This window comes from Phallusia mammillata, chromosome 4, assembly GCF_965637545.1.
Source record: "Phallusia mammillata chromosome 4, kaPhaMamm4.hap1.1, whole genome shotgun sequence".
Classification (NCBI taxonomy): Eukaryota; Metazoa; Chordata; class Ascidiacea; order Phlebobranchia; family Ascidiidae; genus Phallusia; species Phallusia mammillata.
In genome coordinates, this window is record NC_137255.1 from 30,897,482 (window position 1) to 30,913,969 (window position 16,488).

The 16,488-nt window shown below is 37.3% G+C and overlaps 2 protein-coding genes across 3 annotated transcripts in view; one reads left to right on the forward strand and one right to left on the reverse strand.

Moving 5' to 3' along the window:
• LOC145224035 (uncharacterized) overlaps positions 1 to 10,337 on the forward strand; it is a 35,553-nt gene extending 25,216 nt beyond the window's left edge. Inside the window, exons 8-13 of one of the 2 annotated variants that reach the window (XM_080090457.1) lie at positions 5,836 to 5,985; positions 6,574 to 6,807; positions 7,182 to 7,310; positions 7,446 to 7,547; positions 8,070 to 8,224; positions 8,745 to 10,337. In XM_080090457.1, coding sequence (XP_079946583.1) covers positions 5,836 to 5,985; positions 6,574 to 6,807; positions 7,182 to 7,310; positions 7,446 to 7,547; positions 8,070 to 8,224; positions 8,745 to 8,929 — 955 coding nt within the window. In that variant the 3' untranslated portion in view covers positions 8,930 to 10,337. The remainder of the gene's footprint in view (positions 1 to 5,835; positions 5,986 to 6,573; positions 6,808 to 7,181; positions 7,311 to 7,445; positions 7,548 to 8,069; positions 8,225 to 8,744) is intronic. The other variant, XM_080090459.1, reaches the window with a different exon arrangement.
• A 961-nt stretch (positions 10,338 to 11,298) lies between these two features.
• LOC145224044 (uncharacterized) lies at positions 11,299 to 14,280 on the reverse strand. Its single transcript, XM_080090473.1, has 3 exons — positions 13,775 to 14,280; positions 12,326 to 12,579; positions 11,299 to 12,103 (listed from the first exon to the last, which is right to left on the reverse strand). The coding sequence occupies exons 1-3, from the start codon at positions 14,229 to 14,231 to the stop codon at positions 11,924 to 11,926; spliced, it is 891 nt and encodes a 296-aa protein (XP_079946599.1). The 5' UTR covers positions 14,232 to 14,280; the 3' UTR covers positions 11,299 to 11,923.
• Positions 14,281 to 16,488: the final 2,208 nt, after the last annotated feature.

Below are 16,488 nucleotides of genomic sequence, written 5' to 3' on the forward strand. Positions count from 1 at the left end.
GTCGGTTAGTGTAGATTATAATTTATATGCTGACTGCTTGGATCACTTGCTTAACAGGTTTTACACATGGCAAAAAAACAGACAGGGCTACTTTGCAAAAATATGTTTGCAAAGTTTTAAAACAGAACAGGATATTTTTGTGTGGAATTGTCATCACCAAATAAATTACGTCTTGCATAATGACAGCAAATGTTCCACAGGTAATTTTTGCTGTGAACTTAATTTAAGCATGAGTAGTCGAATTGTCCATCTATGTCGATTGTTTGACTACACTCCATCTGCTGTACAATGTGTGGCAGTTTCCAAGCTGTCACATGATTTAGCTGTGGCTCGATCTGATGGAAGTGTTGAAATATGGAACACTTGTGGAAACTGGTTCATAAAATGGTAAGAATTGTTCGTTAAGCTATTGATGCCAGGCATAATATCAGCATTATAGAGCTCTTCTGGCAACTGTATTTTTTCCCGGTGTTTCGACATCCTATACAGGTCGCCTTCAGTTTTTCATTAACTTCAAACAACTGTCATTTGATTACTAAGCTGACAAATTCAGCACACTCAAGACGTGAATTTCTTATTGCAAAACACTAGTATCGATTTTGCCCGAAATATGGCATCATCAGTCCTAAACAGGAAATAAATAGAAACATGAAATAGATTTCTGTTGTTTGAAGTTAGTTTTTCTGATGTTTAAAATTTCAACTCCACAATGACATTGACCGTAGTTTGGCTATCTTGGAATTGTTTTGTCGGTTATCAATCTACGTGAAAGATGAGGTTGTTGTATTTTAAGGTTATCCCTGGGATGAAGGATAGATCGGTTGAATGTTTGGTTTGGATCGGTAACCGACTGATTTCTGGTGGTCTCCATGGCGATGTATCAGAGTACGACCTTTCATCAGCATCTGTGAAGGTCAGTGGGTCGTCCCCTCAACACAGAAAATGGTTTTTGGCCGAACATGATTTTCTTTGACTTCTTTTAGTTAAACAATAATACTCAAGTCCACTCAAGTCAACCTATCAAAAACTATCCAAATGTGCGGTTGACATGAGTTATGATTTTGGTGGCTCTGCCAAATAATTTAAGGGATCAGAGCAAAAATGGTATCTGACTTCACAGTTCTGGTTCACTTTAACATTGAGAATTATTGTTTTAGAATTCAGTGGATAGTTATGGAGGAGCTGTGTGGTGCATGGCTCTATCGCCTGATGAGGACCAAATTGCCGTGAGTTTATTTTAAGATTTGTTGCAGTGCACAAACTATAACAATGTACAAGTATTGGATTATATTTCACTTTACCACATCCTTTATTTTCTCATTTAAACTTTTATCCCCAACCCCTGTTGTATGCTGTGACAAATGCCAGGTATTGTATTTGTCTCATGCAATCTAGGGTGGGGTAAAACAGCAATTTTTGGCTCTTTGTTTTTACTCTTCAACTGATGGTGTTCAGTAGATGTGGGTAGACTTAATCCACTCATTGCCAGCAATTTGGCTCATCGATTTCCTAATGTTAACAATACATTGTCACAGATTGGCTGCGAGGATGGAAGTGTGAAAATCTTTGATGTTACGGACAAATCAGTTTCATATGAAAGAACATTTGACAAACAAGAAGGTCGGTAATAATAGCCCAAGCTTTTAAACATATTTCTGCCACTTATTGTTTTCTCATGACGTTGTTGTACTTTGTTCGATGCCTGTGACATGTTGAAAGCAACACTTTCATGTTTGTTCTTGCAATGTTTTGATCAGATTGCAGGTGGCACATCTGAAGAGACAACCTGTAGTTGCAATGTAGAAATTTTTCAAGCAAAACACATATTTTAGACAATAAATGTTCTCCCATAAAAATTGTTATATTTTATATGATGCTTTTAGTTGCAATGTATTTGTTTTAAGTAAAAGTATGTTTATAGGTCGGATATTGTCTATTGCTTGGCATGCAGGAGGGGATGTCCTCGTCACAGGTTCTGTTGATGTGATCAGCATATGGAGCACCAAAACTGGTGAAATACTGCTATGCTTATGCTTGGGGAAGGCCAAAAACTTGTAACATATAATATACTTGTAGTAGCAGCTTGGATAGCAATAACATGTACCAAAACAAAAGTGGTGAGATATGATTTGCTTATAATAGTAACTTCACTAGCTTTGATCGCAATAATTCCCAACACAGACATAACTATTGGGTGAATATTTTGTGTGAAATATTCATTGTGAATACTTTGTATGTTGTCGTTTTAAATTTAAGTCATATAAGCCTTGGAATGTGATCAATTCACCAATGTTTAAATGATATTGTGATTTGGAACACTATATACGGATCTGTTTATAAGTTTAATGCTGGAAATAACGGCCCAAATAGATGTAAAAAGCGACATACTTTATTTTTCAAACGTTTCAGCAAATGCTCATGCCAACATCAGTGATATGAAGGCTACATTTGTTCAGGTTTTTCTTTATGTGAGGCAGTTACACTCAAGTGCATATAAACGGGTACAACTGATATGGCCTTCATATCACTGATGTTGGTATAACGAATATACAACAAAATACTTAAAGTTGATTTCATTACACTAATTTAAGTGGCCAACTTTGCTTCTTCAATATTTATTTATCTTGATCGTATTTGGTAACAAATTTGAGAACGACTTTTAAATATCGTATCAATTAAGTCATACAAGCTGTCTGTAGTAATTTACAACCAACCAATGATTTCAATGTTTTCCCACCTAGCTTTCATTTTAACTTTTTACGTATTAGTTGACATTAGTTTTGTAATTTGTCATAACAGGTGAAAAATCTGTTGGATGAGATGAAGGAGGTTGGTAAACAGAAAGAACATTTGGCTTCGGAGGCCGACTTAATTCAAAGATCTCAAGCGAAAGATCTTTCTTGACTTCATGAAAGCATTAAGCAAATCGAGGTATGTGCCGTTTCAAACATGGCTTTCAACATTTTTATCACTCACATTTTGAAAACTAGTGAAAACTCTTTGCCACAAATATAATCTGATGTATTGTGTGGGCAAGTTTTTATTGCTTACCACACATTTGGGTCCTAGCACAGAGTTGGGATTACCAACCTTTAGTCATATCACTGTAATTCATGGAAATGTCACTGATCACCACAGATCCTTGTTTTAATCTTGCAACTGCAAACCAACTTTTATTGATTTTTCGATGAAATTTCATACTGTCATCCAAAAATGTGTGATAGAATTTTTATGATGTTTATGAATTGTAATTAAGTTGTGCAAAACTTTGTTCAGAGCGAGAAGCGTTCGACAGAGATGCAATGTGAACGACTCGGCAAAGAACTGAGAGATAAAAGTGAACAAAACTTGAGGCTGAACCAACAGATCCAAGATTTGAGCAAAGAAGCTGCTTCATTGAAGTAAGACTGGGTTGGCAGGAAACACAAGTGGTTGATATAATTTGATATAAAAGAAACTGTTTAGTAGGGATGGGCCAAAACTGCAAATGTTCTGTTTGGTCGATGTCTGAGTTAACATAAAATACGGGTTAGCATTACAAACAGCGATGCTTGCTCGGTACTGAGTATTTAGATTCTGGCTTGACTCGGCCCATCCCTGCTATTTAGTCACATCAAACTGAGCTACATAGTTTTGCTCATGTTGTTATGGCAACAAATAAATAAGATGTCTTTGGGGATACTTTTTTTTAGGGATAGAAAACCTGTAGCCATATAAGCTATTTAAATTAGCTAAATGTTAAAATGTTTTGGACTGCTAAAAATTATTCAACTCAATGTACAAACAAAGAAGCATTCCCAAAAAGTCATGGTCGTTGTTGCTTGTTACAGTCAACAACTTGTTTGGTGGCCGTTATGAACAAATCACAACTATTTTACTTCACCTTTATGGACACGCTTTCTAAGACATTTCTGCTTTGTTTTTATTTTAAATAATTTTTTTGTTTTATTATCTTTTTTATTTTTTTGCTTTTTTCCAAGAAATGTCAAATATAAGTTATTAATTATGAAATGTAGTTGGTATTATTTTAAAAAGGTCACAAAATCTGTTGCAATAACACAACTTTTGCAAACAAACAATTGTTCCCAATTAATACATTTATTTGAAAGAGTCTGCCTTAAATTAACTCTACTTGCTGCCAGACCACAGATTGTATATGTCGTAAATTTGCTGTGAACACTTTGATTTAAATGTCGGTGGTTTCCACTCAATGTTGTCAGATTTGTTTTTCAAGTTTATGTTACCGGTATTTCTAACTTGAACAATCTATTTTTAGAAATATAGCAGATGAGGAAAGCCACCGTCATAAAGTTGCGTTGACGAATCAGAAACTTGAGTTTTTGCAAAGTAGAGGTGAACTGGAACGGGAAAAAGAATCTCTCTCAAACAGAATACAGGGTATGATATATATTGGAAATTTAACTTTGAACATTTGCTGCAACTTTGTATTTAAGTTTATTCAAAAAATTGTGTATTGCCACCAATGGTAAAATTTTCACTACAATTAAGGACACCATAGTACGCCTATTGAAGGTGTTGCTCAGTTGGTAGAGTTCGAACGCCCGGAAAGACTCCTGGCGTGGGTTCGAATCCCACCGCAGGCTAGATTTTTCTAGCCTACGCCTTGCCATATGGTAATGCTTGGTGACCGGCTGATTCGGTATAGCGCCTTACATGGGCCTGGCGTACTGTGATTCATACATGAGTGTACCGTGATCGCTGGTGTGCATGAACGCTTCATGAAGCGGGCTGATCCCACCCATTCACCTATGTCTTAACTGATTACATTTAAGGACAATTGAAAAATATTTTTTGGAAAATAATGTTGTTCAAAATATAAAGTTAAGATTTTAAATATCTGTGTTTTGCAAAACATTTTTTTAACATACTTTAATCCCAAGTTTGCAGTCAAAACTTTTGGAAATGTAGCAAAACTTTTCTGTGTGCAAGATTGGAAGCCGAACTCGACGTCGCCAAAATATCGATTAACAACCACCAGAGGGAGGTAGAGGAAATGGAAAGAGATTTTTCTCGAAGGTTGCAGGAAACGAGAGAAGTGGAATGGACAAAAAAATACACGTTTTATAAGTAGATCACGTGGTTTAGACCAGGGCTACTCAAACTTTCTTGCTCTGCGACCCCATTTTAATACAGAAATATCTACGCGACCCCTTGGTGGGTATGATGCAAAGAAATACATATATTTTATATATACCTTTTAATGGCGACTAAAAAGCCTAAATTAATTTCTAACTTGATGCACAGATTGACAGTCATAGTTTTTATGACGTCATAATCTATATTGTGACGCTTGTGGTATCTGCTTTTTCGCATTGTTTGCACACAATAGGCATAAAAAAGTCTGGCGCATATGGCTACTAGGCTAGTAATACTCTTTTAAGTTCTACAAAATGTGTTTAGAGCAGTTTGAAAACACGGGAATGATGTTTTAACAATAAATATACGCACGTATACCATTTATTGTGACTGACATATTAACCATTAACCCATAATGTTTCGTAACCCCAAACTTGTAGATAATAAAAGGTCACGTGTTAAAAAGGTAAAAGGGGGTCGAATTTTGGTCGACATTTTGCTCGGTGCTGTGATCCTGAATGTTAATGGATTCCAAATACAACAGCCGAGTAAGATCTTTAGACGACGCCAGTACATATGGGTCGTGGTAATTCACCTTGTGTGTTGGGTTGCGTTCGAAACGTTATGCTTTACACGTATATACTGGCTTGTTTGTTTCTGGTTAGGATTTTACAAACCTTGAATTGTGTGCCTAGATTTAATCTTTTCATAAAAATTTGTATTGTTTTGTTGAATCAGAGTTCAAATGGAGGAAAAATGTCGCGAACTCGAACAGCGCCTCCAAGCGGACCGCGAGTCACGTGATGCTGAGAGAGAAGAAAACGAAGAAAGACAAAAACATTTCGATGCAACCGAATCGGCGCTGAAATCGGAAATCTCAAAACTACGGTGAGAAATTTTTTAAGTTTAATATTTTCTATTACTGAGTTTAATTTACATAAACTTTATATTTTCCGCAAGAATTGCGTTGTATTTCTTTTGTTTATCGTGCACTGTACTACGCGCATTCAGTGTTATTTACCCTGCAGAAAGCGACCTGTATAGGACGTCGAAACGTCGGAATAAAAATGCATTTGCCAGAAGAGCTCTTTAAACTTGATATTATGGCTGGAAGCAACAGCTTGCATAATATTTCTTATTTTTCCGCTTCTTGTTTACGACTCGTTTGAGAAAATTTTTGGTAAGTTCGCGAATTCTAGACAAAGCACAAAACCGAGTTCGGAAAATATAATATAAACGGATTTCCTGCCACCAATGTAAACATACCGAGTCGTAAAACATTTCTTTCAACGCCATTTTATGTTGCTTTATCTCACTGCATACTTGTTTTCCACAAATAAGCTGTCGATTTTTTTATTATAAAAACAACAGCACCGTTCCAGTGTTTCGCAAAATATTTTGTGGAACCTATTTGTTGTGGACGGTGTTGAACTAACAATGTCAGATTCGTTCCAACTTAAACAAAATTTCCCTCAGAATTCGACTCGAACATGAAAAGGAAAGTCGTCAACAACTCGAGCGTGACCGTGAAGAATGCGCAATGTTACGTCAGAAACTATCTGATTGTGAGAAACAACTTCAAGCTGTGGCGTCATCGAAGCAGCAGGTGTTGAGTAAAGCGGAACGGTCACGTGACGCACTTCGAGTCGCGCGCGCCGAGGTTGAGAATGCGCGGGAACAAGCTGGGAGGGCTCAACTTGAAGCTGAGAGGTGCGTTGTTATCATGGTGTTGTGGTAGTTTGGGGTATTTGCCGAGTTAATGGGACAGCATACCCTTTCAGTTATATAAGATCTGCATAGACGAGCAGTTGGACAAACTGATCCAAGCATTAAATTTGCATATTCATGCCCTACTAACATTCGAAACTAGTGTTCGGAAGGTTATACAAGAACAAAAATGGCATTTTTAATTCGTTAAATGATGCAAAAACGTATGCTCCAGGGGCATGTACAGCTTAATACACCATGCACTTGTGAGGTAAGGGACTTTGGAAAGTTGGCCGCAAAAAATTCGCGACACGGTTGGAAATTTCTCACGGCACACAGTTTGAGAATCACTCATCTAAAGTAACATTGTAAAAAAGGTCGCAAGGAAAAGATAAACTTGTTTGGATGGAAGAAAAACATCGGATGCAAAGTAAATTGGATCAACTCGAACATAAAGTGAGGAGGAGCAGAGAGGAGAGTGAGAGGAGCAGCAAACAACAACGCAAGTATGTTGCGTCATAATGCTTGTTTGTGACGTAATTAAAGCCTGTAGTTAGTGCTGTTATTAAAGGAGTTGACACAGATAGTTAAGTTTATTAATTAACTAATCTGTAATGTTTTAAATCTTGTTAAATTTCCAGAATCAAACACGCGTTGATCGATAAAGTTCGAGGTTTAAGAAGCAAAGTTGAATTGTTGGAAGCTGAGAAGGAACAGTTTGAAATCCAGCTCAAGGCCGTCAGGTGGGGCTAAAGTGCTATCTGTTTGTGGACAAGCCTTGGGACTCGACTCAAATAGTCCTGTACTTGACTTTGGAATTATTGCTGACTTAACACAAAACTTCTATCTGGTTGAGTCTTCGTCAGATTTGTGGATTTATAGCTTATAGCAGTGTTTCTTAACCTTTTTAGCACTCGTACCCTTTGAGCGTTCATGGAATTTCCTCGTACCTCCTGTCTACAATGGCCGACGGAAGTAAATAAAATTGTAATAATAGGAAACTCAGTGTATTTATAATTTGGGTGTTGAATGCATGCATTAAAACAGTATTGTAAGTAGTACAAAACTAACCCGTTCTAGATATATAACAAAGTAACTTGTTACGCATTCTTCACAAATATGCATAAATAGCGTATAATTTCACACTTCATGTCGTACCCCTGGTTAAGAACCCCTGGCTTTGAGTAAAACGAAACAACTTTATTGAAAACAAATCTCGAGTTGAATGACCTTGAAGGTCCTACCAAGGTCACATTGTGTTCCAGACATGGAGTTTCGATGGAAGAATACAACAAGATGCGACGGCGCATGCGCGAACACCGCCAACGTCACAATGAATTTCGTCGCGCTATCGGTTTGTCCGAAACATTACCTCTCCTCTCATCCACTGTAAACCAGGATATGACGTCATTTGGTGCAAGTACGTCACTGTTTTGCTTCTATTATGGCGTAAGAGACTGTTTTGCTCAACGCGTTTATTTTCTAAACCAGTGGTTCTCAACCTTTCATGGACCGTGGCCACCTAAAAGTATATTTCGTTACCCCCTTTAAATAACAATGTAACATCTGTGCCCCCCTGCAAAAAATAAAATTGCAACCAGTGTTGGAATTCGGTATTAATGTAGGGTTTAAACAAGTCGAATAGAGTAAACAACAAACTGTAATCGTGACAAACCTCAATGTAGACAATGAGTGTTAGGGAACAAATATATTTGCAGCATTTACTCAATTCCGCGCATTGTACAAGAAAATGACTCGCTGATTTTTAGTGGGTGTTTCTGGTGAGGCTACACCCTTTGCCTCCTGGAACACAGATCGTGGACTCCCTGGGGTGCCGAGGGCCCCGGTTGGGACCACTGGTCTAAACGTTATATTCATATAATCGTCCATATTATGACGCAACAGAGACACATTGTGTAAAGGCGGTTTCTCTTTTGCAGACGTCACAAACCTATCTGTTTTGGCTGAAAGAGAAGAATATCGAGAAGAAATCAAACAATTACGTCACCGGCTCGATGAATTCATCCGAACCGCGACAGACAAAGAGAACTGTGACGTAACAGACGAGAAAGCTGACGACAATTACGAGGATGACGAATTCGCTTCCACCACAAGTAGTAGCTGATGAGATTTCGAGTCTGCGTTCCACTGTGAATTGGGATCTAAACATATTTTAGTAATTTCACACCTAAACCATTTCCAGTCCTTTACACCAGGGATCGGCAACATTTTATCTGCTGCGGTCCGTTCTTAAAACTGAAATTTTGTCGCGGACCGACTTTCAAAAACTTACAAATGTTTAGCAATGAAAACACATCAATTAGTTTATCATCCCCGGGATACATGGGCAAAAAGTTTTCAAAGCATTAACCTGAAAAATTATACGGCCCGGTAACGAACTCGTCGCGGAGCGGCGGTTGCCGACCACTGCTTTACACAACGCAGATCTCTAGAAACAAGACTCTCACTTATCTTCCTTAGATGTTGCGTTTTAAACATAGTCTGATCCATTTGTGCAGGAGGATTAAACATGAAAGGAGGACATTTAGCATAGTTGGTCAACAGTGTGTTCGATCTTTATGCATTTTATGGTGAATTTGTGCTTTCCGCCAGTTTTTCCCCAGAAACTCCGTCCTGATTTGACACAAATGCAAATGTTGCACATTCCATGATTTTTCGGGTGAAATTTGTTTAAGATATTTCCACGGACATTTATAACATTGTAGCGAGCGATCAGGACTTGAAACTGTTTGCAAATTCGGACACTCCAACAAATCTATGCAACATTGGCTGCGATTTGACGAATTTACAAAAAATAACCATGAACGAATCTTTGGTCGAATGAAAATATAAGGGGTTGCTATTATATAAGCTATTGCTGCCAGGCATAGTATCAAGTTTAAAGAGCTCTTCTGGCAAATGTGATTTTTATTCCGACGTTTCGACGTCCTATACAGGTCGTCTTCATCAGGGTAAATAACACTGAATGCGAATAGTACAGTGCACGATAAACAAGGAAAAAAGGAAAAAAAAGGAAAAAAAGAATAGAACGCAAGCACGTAACAACGCAACGAAAACACCGCGCGATAACAAATGATTGACCCTCTAATCTTTAAGCAGGTGCCTGTAGCACGCTGGAAGCATCACGTCTGTTTTGATGTTCATTGTGTTGACCCGTTGGTGAATATTCCATTTTCCTTTTTTCCTTGTTTATCGTGCACTGTACTATTCGCATTCAGTGTTATTTACCCTGATGAAGACGACCTGTATAGGACGTCGAAACGTCGGAATAAAAATCACATTTGCCAGAAGAGCTCTTTAAACTTGGGTTGCTATTATGTTAGCAAAGCATTTTTATTTTATTGATCGATTTGTGGCAACAACCAGATGCAAAACATCACGTTTCTATCGTTTTTCCGTTCGCAGTACTGATCTTTTTTGTTTTATAATTGCACATTTATAATATTTCGTTTATTCGTTCATTTTATCCATGTTTTACGCCTGAATAAAGAACGCTCTTTATGAGTCCACAATTACGTGTATTTTTTTTAAAATTCGCATTTTTATTTTGTCATTTTCCACCTCAAAGAGAAATTGCAAAGCAGTTTACAACTTTTTTTCATAAAGTACAAATCGTGCAAGACATTTTTTTGCCTCAATTGTTACATAAATAATCGGGCACTGGAATTCTGCTATGGAGTGTTTAAATAGTGCTTGATTTAGTTTGAATGAACTGTTGCTGCCAGGCATAATGTATCAACCAATTTGTTTAGTTCTTCCAGCAGTCTTTATTATAATATGCCAACGTTTCGATGTCCCATACGAGACACCTTTATCAGGGCAATGACTTGAAAACACAAAGTTATTATAAGGCAACAAGTGCGGTGAAAAAAAAACTTGTGTTTTCAATTTATGTTATTACCCTTATGAACAGGGCTGCCACTCCTTGGGATTTTTTTCACAAGATCTTGGGATTTCAGTACTGAGCTTGGGATCTTGGGAAAAACAATTTAAACCTTGTTATTTGCCATTTTTTTGGTTATCTTGTTTTTTTTTTGGCAAACCTTAGGATTTTGGGTGAGTGAACCTTGGGATATCTTGGTTCAGAGCAGTGATTTTGAAAAGCAGTTTACCTGTACTTGCTTATTACACCTAAGGTTTCTATAACATATTTGGTGGTTTGCCAAATAAGCTTTAAGTACATTTTTCGTGAGAATTAACGACACGATCAAAGGGACTCTTATACCATCGAGTGTAAAAAGAATGTGAAATTTAGAGTTTTATTCCGGTGTGATATTAATAACCATTTTTAACGCGTATAAATGGTCAAGCGGTTTGATATTTTTGATGATGAAATTAAACGCAGCATTTAATGTAGAATTGAAACATTGATCTACTTTTTGTTCACATTCAACATAAAATGTTGGCCTTCATACTCTTGCTGCTCTCAAACCAATATCCTACTGGTTTTACTTAAACCGCATAAAACACATATTTGCAACAATGACATGACTTTATTACTTAACAATGAAATAACAACAAGTTTTGTACAACGCGCTGTGGAAACAAATTAAACAAACACACAAAATAAATGAGAACTGTCATTTAGATAGAAACCGGTCGTTACTTTATTATTTCTCTTCACATCCCAAACTCGATTTTTTCTACTCCAGCGCCAAAACCGACAAAGCGCAGGTTCCAATACATTTTTAAAAAGAATTTAGTTGTGACAAAGTTATACCTTTATCATTTCAACAAACATATGTACATTCAGGTCGGTTAAAACAAAAACTCAATGAACAAAGAAAAATTGTGATATTTTTGGTGCGATTATACATTTTCAATAAGATGTTTTTAAGATTTGCTAAAAAGTGTTTGTGACAAGGTTATACAGGTATAATATCAACAAACATATATACATTCAGATTAGATAAACAATAATTCGGCAAAAAAATTAGATTTTGATAATTTCGGTGTGATTATTTAACTTGGTTTGCCTGAAAGCAACAATCTTTTCAAGCACATATAAGTTTAACAATGATGTCAGTTTTAATCAATTTCTTACAGATAAAAGCGTGTAAATATTTTATTGTTTCTACAAAACAACTTGAAAGTTAATTTACAGGCGACAGAACGGCAGAGGGAATGGCCAACTTTCGCTATTTGTGTCCATCCCGGTGTTTGATGCAGTCCGTGTAGGTTTCCCCACAGTCCATGCGATAACAGGGTCGTTGTAAGGATGGCCGCTACGCCATCGTGTGTAAACACTAGCACCTGTGGAGCTCACAGCATTTCCATTCTAAACAAAATAAACGTTGATTAGCCACAACATGAAACCAGCTAATCTATGTATTCACGACAGGTTAAATTAAATAATTTGTTACTAAACATCTAATTATACGATTATCAAAGTTAAACAATTATCGCATTCACGCTGCTCTGGTTTTACGTATTGTATTAATTTAAATTTGTTTGTTTGTTTTTATTAACATTGTATCCTTCACAATAAATTGCCGCTCACCGTGTAACTTGATGCCAACCACACGTAAACATAATCGAGTGTCGGTTTATCAACGTATATCTGCCAAGCTTTCTGTATGTATTTGTAAAGTACATCGTATTGTTCTTCAGTTTCTATGTCAACCAATGTGGCTCCGTAGGAACGACAAACATTTGCAGCTGCCGACTTTCCACCGTGACCACTGAATGTTGCAACAATCCACGGTAGCCAGTAGCAATGATCTCTGTACACGACTCCTGTACATTTTCTTTGTTCTGCAAATAGAAAGAAATTTCACCTTTACAAATTTTTGTGTCAATGTTGTTGCAACTGCGCTAAATTTGAGGTAATTTGAGATTTAGAGGAAGTTTATTCGCACGATATTGCGCCAAACGATTAATGATGGTTACTAGCTTCAATTGTTAATAGTTTATGACGTCAAACATGTAATTGTTATTCAGTGAATGCTTTTTACTGTTACCCACAATACGATTATGTTACAATGGCTTTTGAATGCTTTAAGTCAGGGATGGGCAAACTTTTCAGTGCAAGGGCCGCATTCAAATGTTTTCAATGTTATGACGGCACAGTATATCTAACTCAAAATATTAACATAGTGTATTTCCAGCTAAACACAAATACGTTTGTTGTCACTTCATTAATCGTACAAACATCGGTTGAAACGCAACAATTGTAATTGTTTCAAAATAAACTGGCATTTGTCGCAACATACGCTAGTGGGCGGTAGCGAGCTGGCGCCGCCACGTTGGGTTTGTAAAACTCGGAGCCTATGGGCTACACTACGTACTTTTGTTAATAAATTCTTTGCACCAAGATTAAACAATGCGAGCCGCCAGGGCTGCCACTCTAGATATTTTGTAGCTAGATCTAGATAGTTTTGGTTAAGGCTAGATGTAAAATTTGGAATCTATATCATGGCTATAAAATTCAGATAGTTTTTTTAACGTTTTTAAAGACCATAGGAATAGTACAAGTCTACAAACGTTCCACCCCGATAACCACAAAAGCCTCAACGTTATAATGTTATAACTAGGGCAATTATTTTTTGCCCTAAAAATCGAAAAATTTTGACCTACAAATTGAATTTTGACAGATTTTAACATTAAAAAGCTTTTTTTGTTACGCACAATTCGATTGCGTTACAATCACCGTTGAGTGCTTTAATGATAATAAGGGCGATTAAGCGCTCCAGTGTAGTATGACAGTAAAACGTTAAAAAATTATTGCTTACTTCGTTACTTTCAATTTATTTTTCCGCTACCAACTTATTCAGGTGCATTTGGTTAAATTTCACTTGTTAAATAAATTGGAGTTATTTAGTTTTGTTCATAAGATTTTTATTTCAGCAATTATTTAATTGTTTTGTCCACAATTATGTAATTAGAATCCGGACTACAGTTTACACTTTTTATGTTATCAATAACAGAAAACATTAGCTGAAAGCCTTACCATTAATTATTTCATGTATTCGATTGTCGATTCGGGTCCAATTAAGCAATGGTTGGGGTCCAACCGCGCCGGGCGGTCCACTTTGGCCCCGAAAACCACGTGCACCCCTTCCACCTATGACCCCTTGCATTCCTGGGTCCCCTGGTTGACCTTGGTCACCTTTAAAACCAGGAGGTCCTTCTGGGCCCTGCAAACCACGTTTACCCCTTCCACCTTTGACCCCTTTCATTCCTGGGCCTCCAGGTTGACCCTGGTCACCTTTAAAACCGGGAGGTCCGCGTTTACCTGGCCGACCTGGAGGTCCTCTTAGTGTTGACTGATTCAAAGAAATTGAAGGTTGTTGCTCAAACAAACTGTCAAGCGGCCGACAAACCAAATATTTTTGCTGGTGGTTGTCATGACAATATGACGCACCAATAATTGTCAAGAGGAGAACAAGCTTAGTTAACAAGTACATCCTGTCTGAAGATTAAAAACAACTTGGACATACACGAATTTGTTTATGACATTACATTCACATCTCCATTTAATGGATGCTTTATAGCAGGGGTGTCAAACTCGCGAAGCCCTCCAATGCAACCCACGAACACTCAACAACCATTGTAATATTTTGTCAGATTTTTATCTAAATATTATAAATTTTTTATCTAAAACAAATATTTATATGTTATGAAACGATAGTAATTAAACCGTTCCTCAAATCGTTAAGTTTCAGTCAAGGGTGTACAACCTGCGGGCGTAAATGTGTTCTTTGAAATATATGTACTGGCGGCCGTGATGTAATCAAAACTCATTTGCCAAATATTTTGATTTTGAAACAGCTCTTTGAATAAACCAATGATTACTCCCTTAGGCTTTTCAGTGTATATGGGCTGTAGAGGTGACCTTTTGACCGAATGAGCCAAAATTTCAAATACGAGTAAGATGTTGAAAATATTGTTTTTCTGACTTAAATAAATTAGCTAAAACCGAATATTTCGGGGTTGAGGGGTGAAAATTGGTCAATCCCATCAAAAGTTACAGAATTCATGAGAATAGTTTTTATTGCACCAACCGACAAAGCATAAAACTCCTAGATTATGTAGTTTACAGCCGCATAAAAACACTACGTGAATAAAACTACGATGTGAATTTTTAGCGGTCCACCTGTAATAGTTTAGTAAGATAGAAGATCGCATAAAAATCTGAAAAAATGCCCTTTATTGTATTAAACATGCCTTAAACCAGGTTTCTCAAACTGTGGGTCGCGACCCCAATTGCGGTCAGAATATAATTTTTCGGGTCGCGAAACATCGTGCGTTTTATGTCATTGTCACAATAAACGGTATACGTGCGTATATTTATTGTTTAAAATTATTCCCGTGTATAGGCTATCATCAGGGGTGCACAAGCTGCGGAACATGTTTATTAGCATATACGCACCGGCGGCCGTGATGTAAATGAAAACTCTTTTGCCAAATATTTTGATTTTCAAACTGCTGTAAACACATTTTGTGGAACTTTTAAGAATATTACCAGCCTAGTAGCCATATGCGCCAGGCTCTTTATGTCTATTATGTGCAAACAATGCGAAAAAGCAGTTGCCACAAACGTCACAATATAGATTATGACGTCATAAAAGCTAAGACTGTCAATCTGTGCATCAAGTTAGAAATTAATTTAGGCTTTTTAGGCGCAATTAGATGGTATATATTTAAAATGTATAAGTATTTCTTTCCATCAGCAACTTTAAAACACAAGCAAACAGGCGGCCGTTGGTAAAATAAAGGTATGTGATGCGGTCATAGTGAGAAGGTTGTGCACCACTGGGCTTTACCCATCAAGGGGTCGCGTAAAAATTTCTGTTTTAAAATGGGGTCGCAGAGCAAGAAAGTTTGAGTAGCCTTGCTTTGAACCAGGGTGTCCTACTGTACACGCTACCGTGCCATTTTTTTTAAACTTAACGTAGCTCGTCTGGCGATTGTATGTTGCAAATACAGGTTCTCTTGCCTAAAAAACTATTGGTTTATATCAGTGGTTCTCATTATTTTTTCAAAACGGTCTCTTTGTCATTATTTTGAGCGTTCGCGGTCCTAGCTGGAATGTGTATTTCAGAAAAACGAAATTTGATTGAAGGATTTTAGCTAGTTATGCAAAATTGCGCTTAACAATAATGCAAAGACAGCTTGTGACATCACAGACAAGAAAAAAAACATTACAATTGTGCGCGAACAATTGCATTTTCGCCAGTTATCATGCAATAAAGGCTATCGTTTAGCAATCGAGACAGACAATTCTCAATTCTACTTTGATTCAAACTTATCCGGTGCTACAAACTGACGCCAAATAAGATTATAGAATTGATTCAAACGCTTCGCGGTCTCCCAAAATTGCCTCACGGACCCCAAAAGGACCGCGGACCCCAGTTTGAGAACCGCTGGTTTATCTTATGCGTATAAGTGTACTTAATTCTTTTCTACTAAATTGCTTTAAAAAAATTTCACACCGATGGTGCCAATGATTTCTGGAGACAGCGATTTTCTTTAATTATTACGTATTACTGTTTATACCAGGGTTAACCAACCTACAGCCCGTCGTTTTATTCAGCCCCAAACAGTACACATGAGTTAATTGAATGCAGCGGTTCTCAAACTGCGCTCCGCGGTACCTTAGGGGTCCGCCACGCGATTTCATGGGGGACCGCGAGGAGCTTAAAGTATTTCTACAGTCTGATG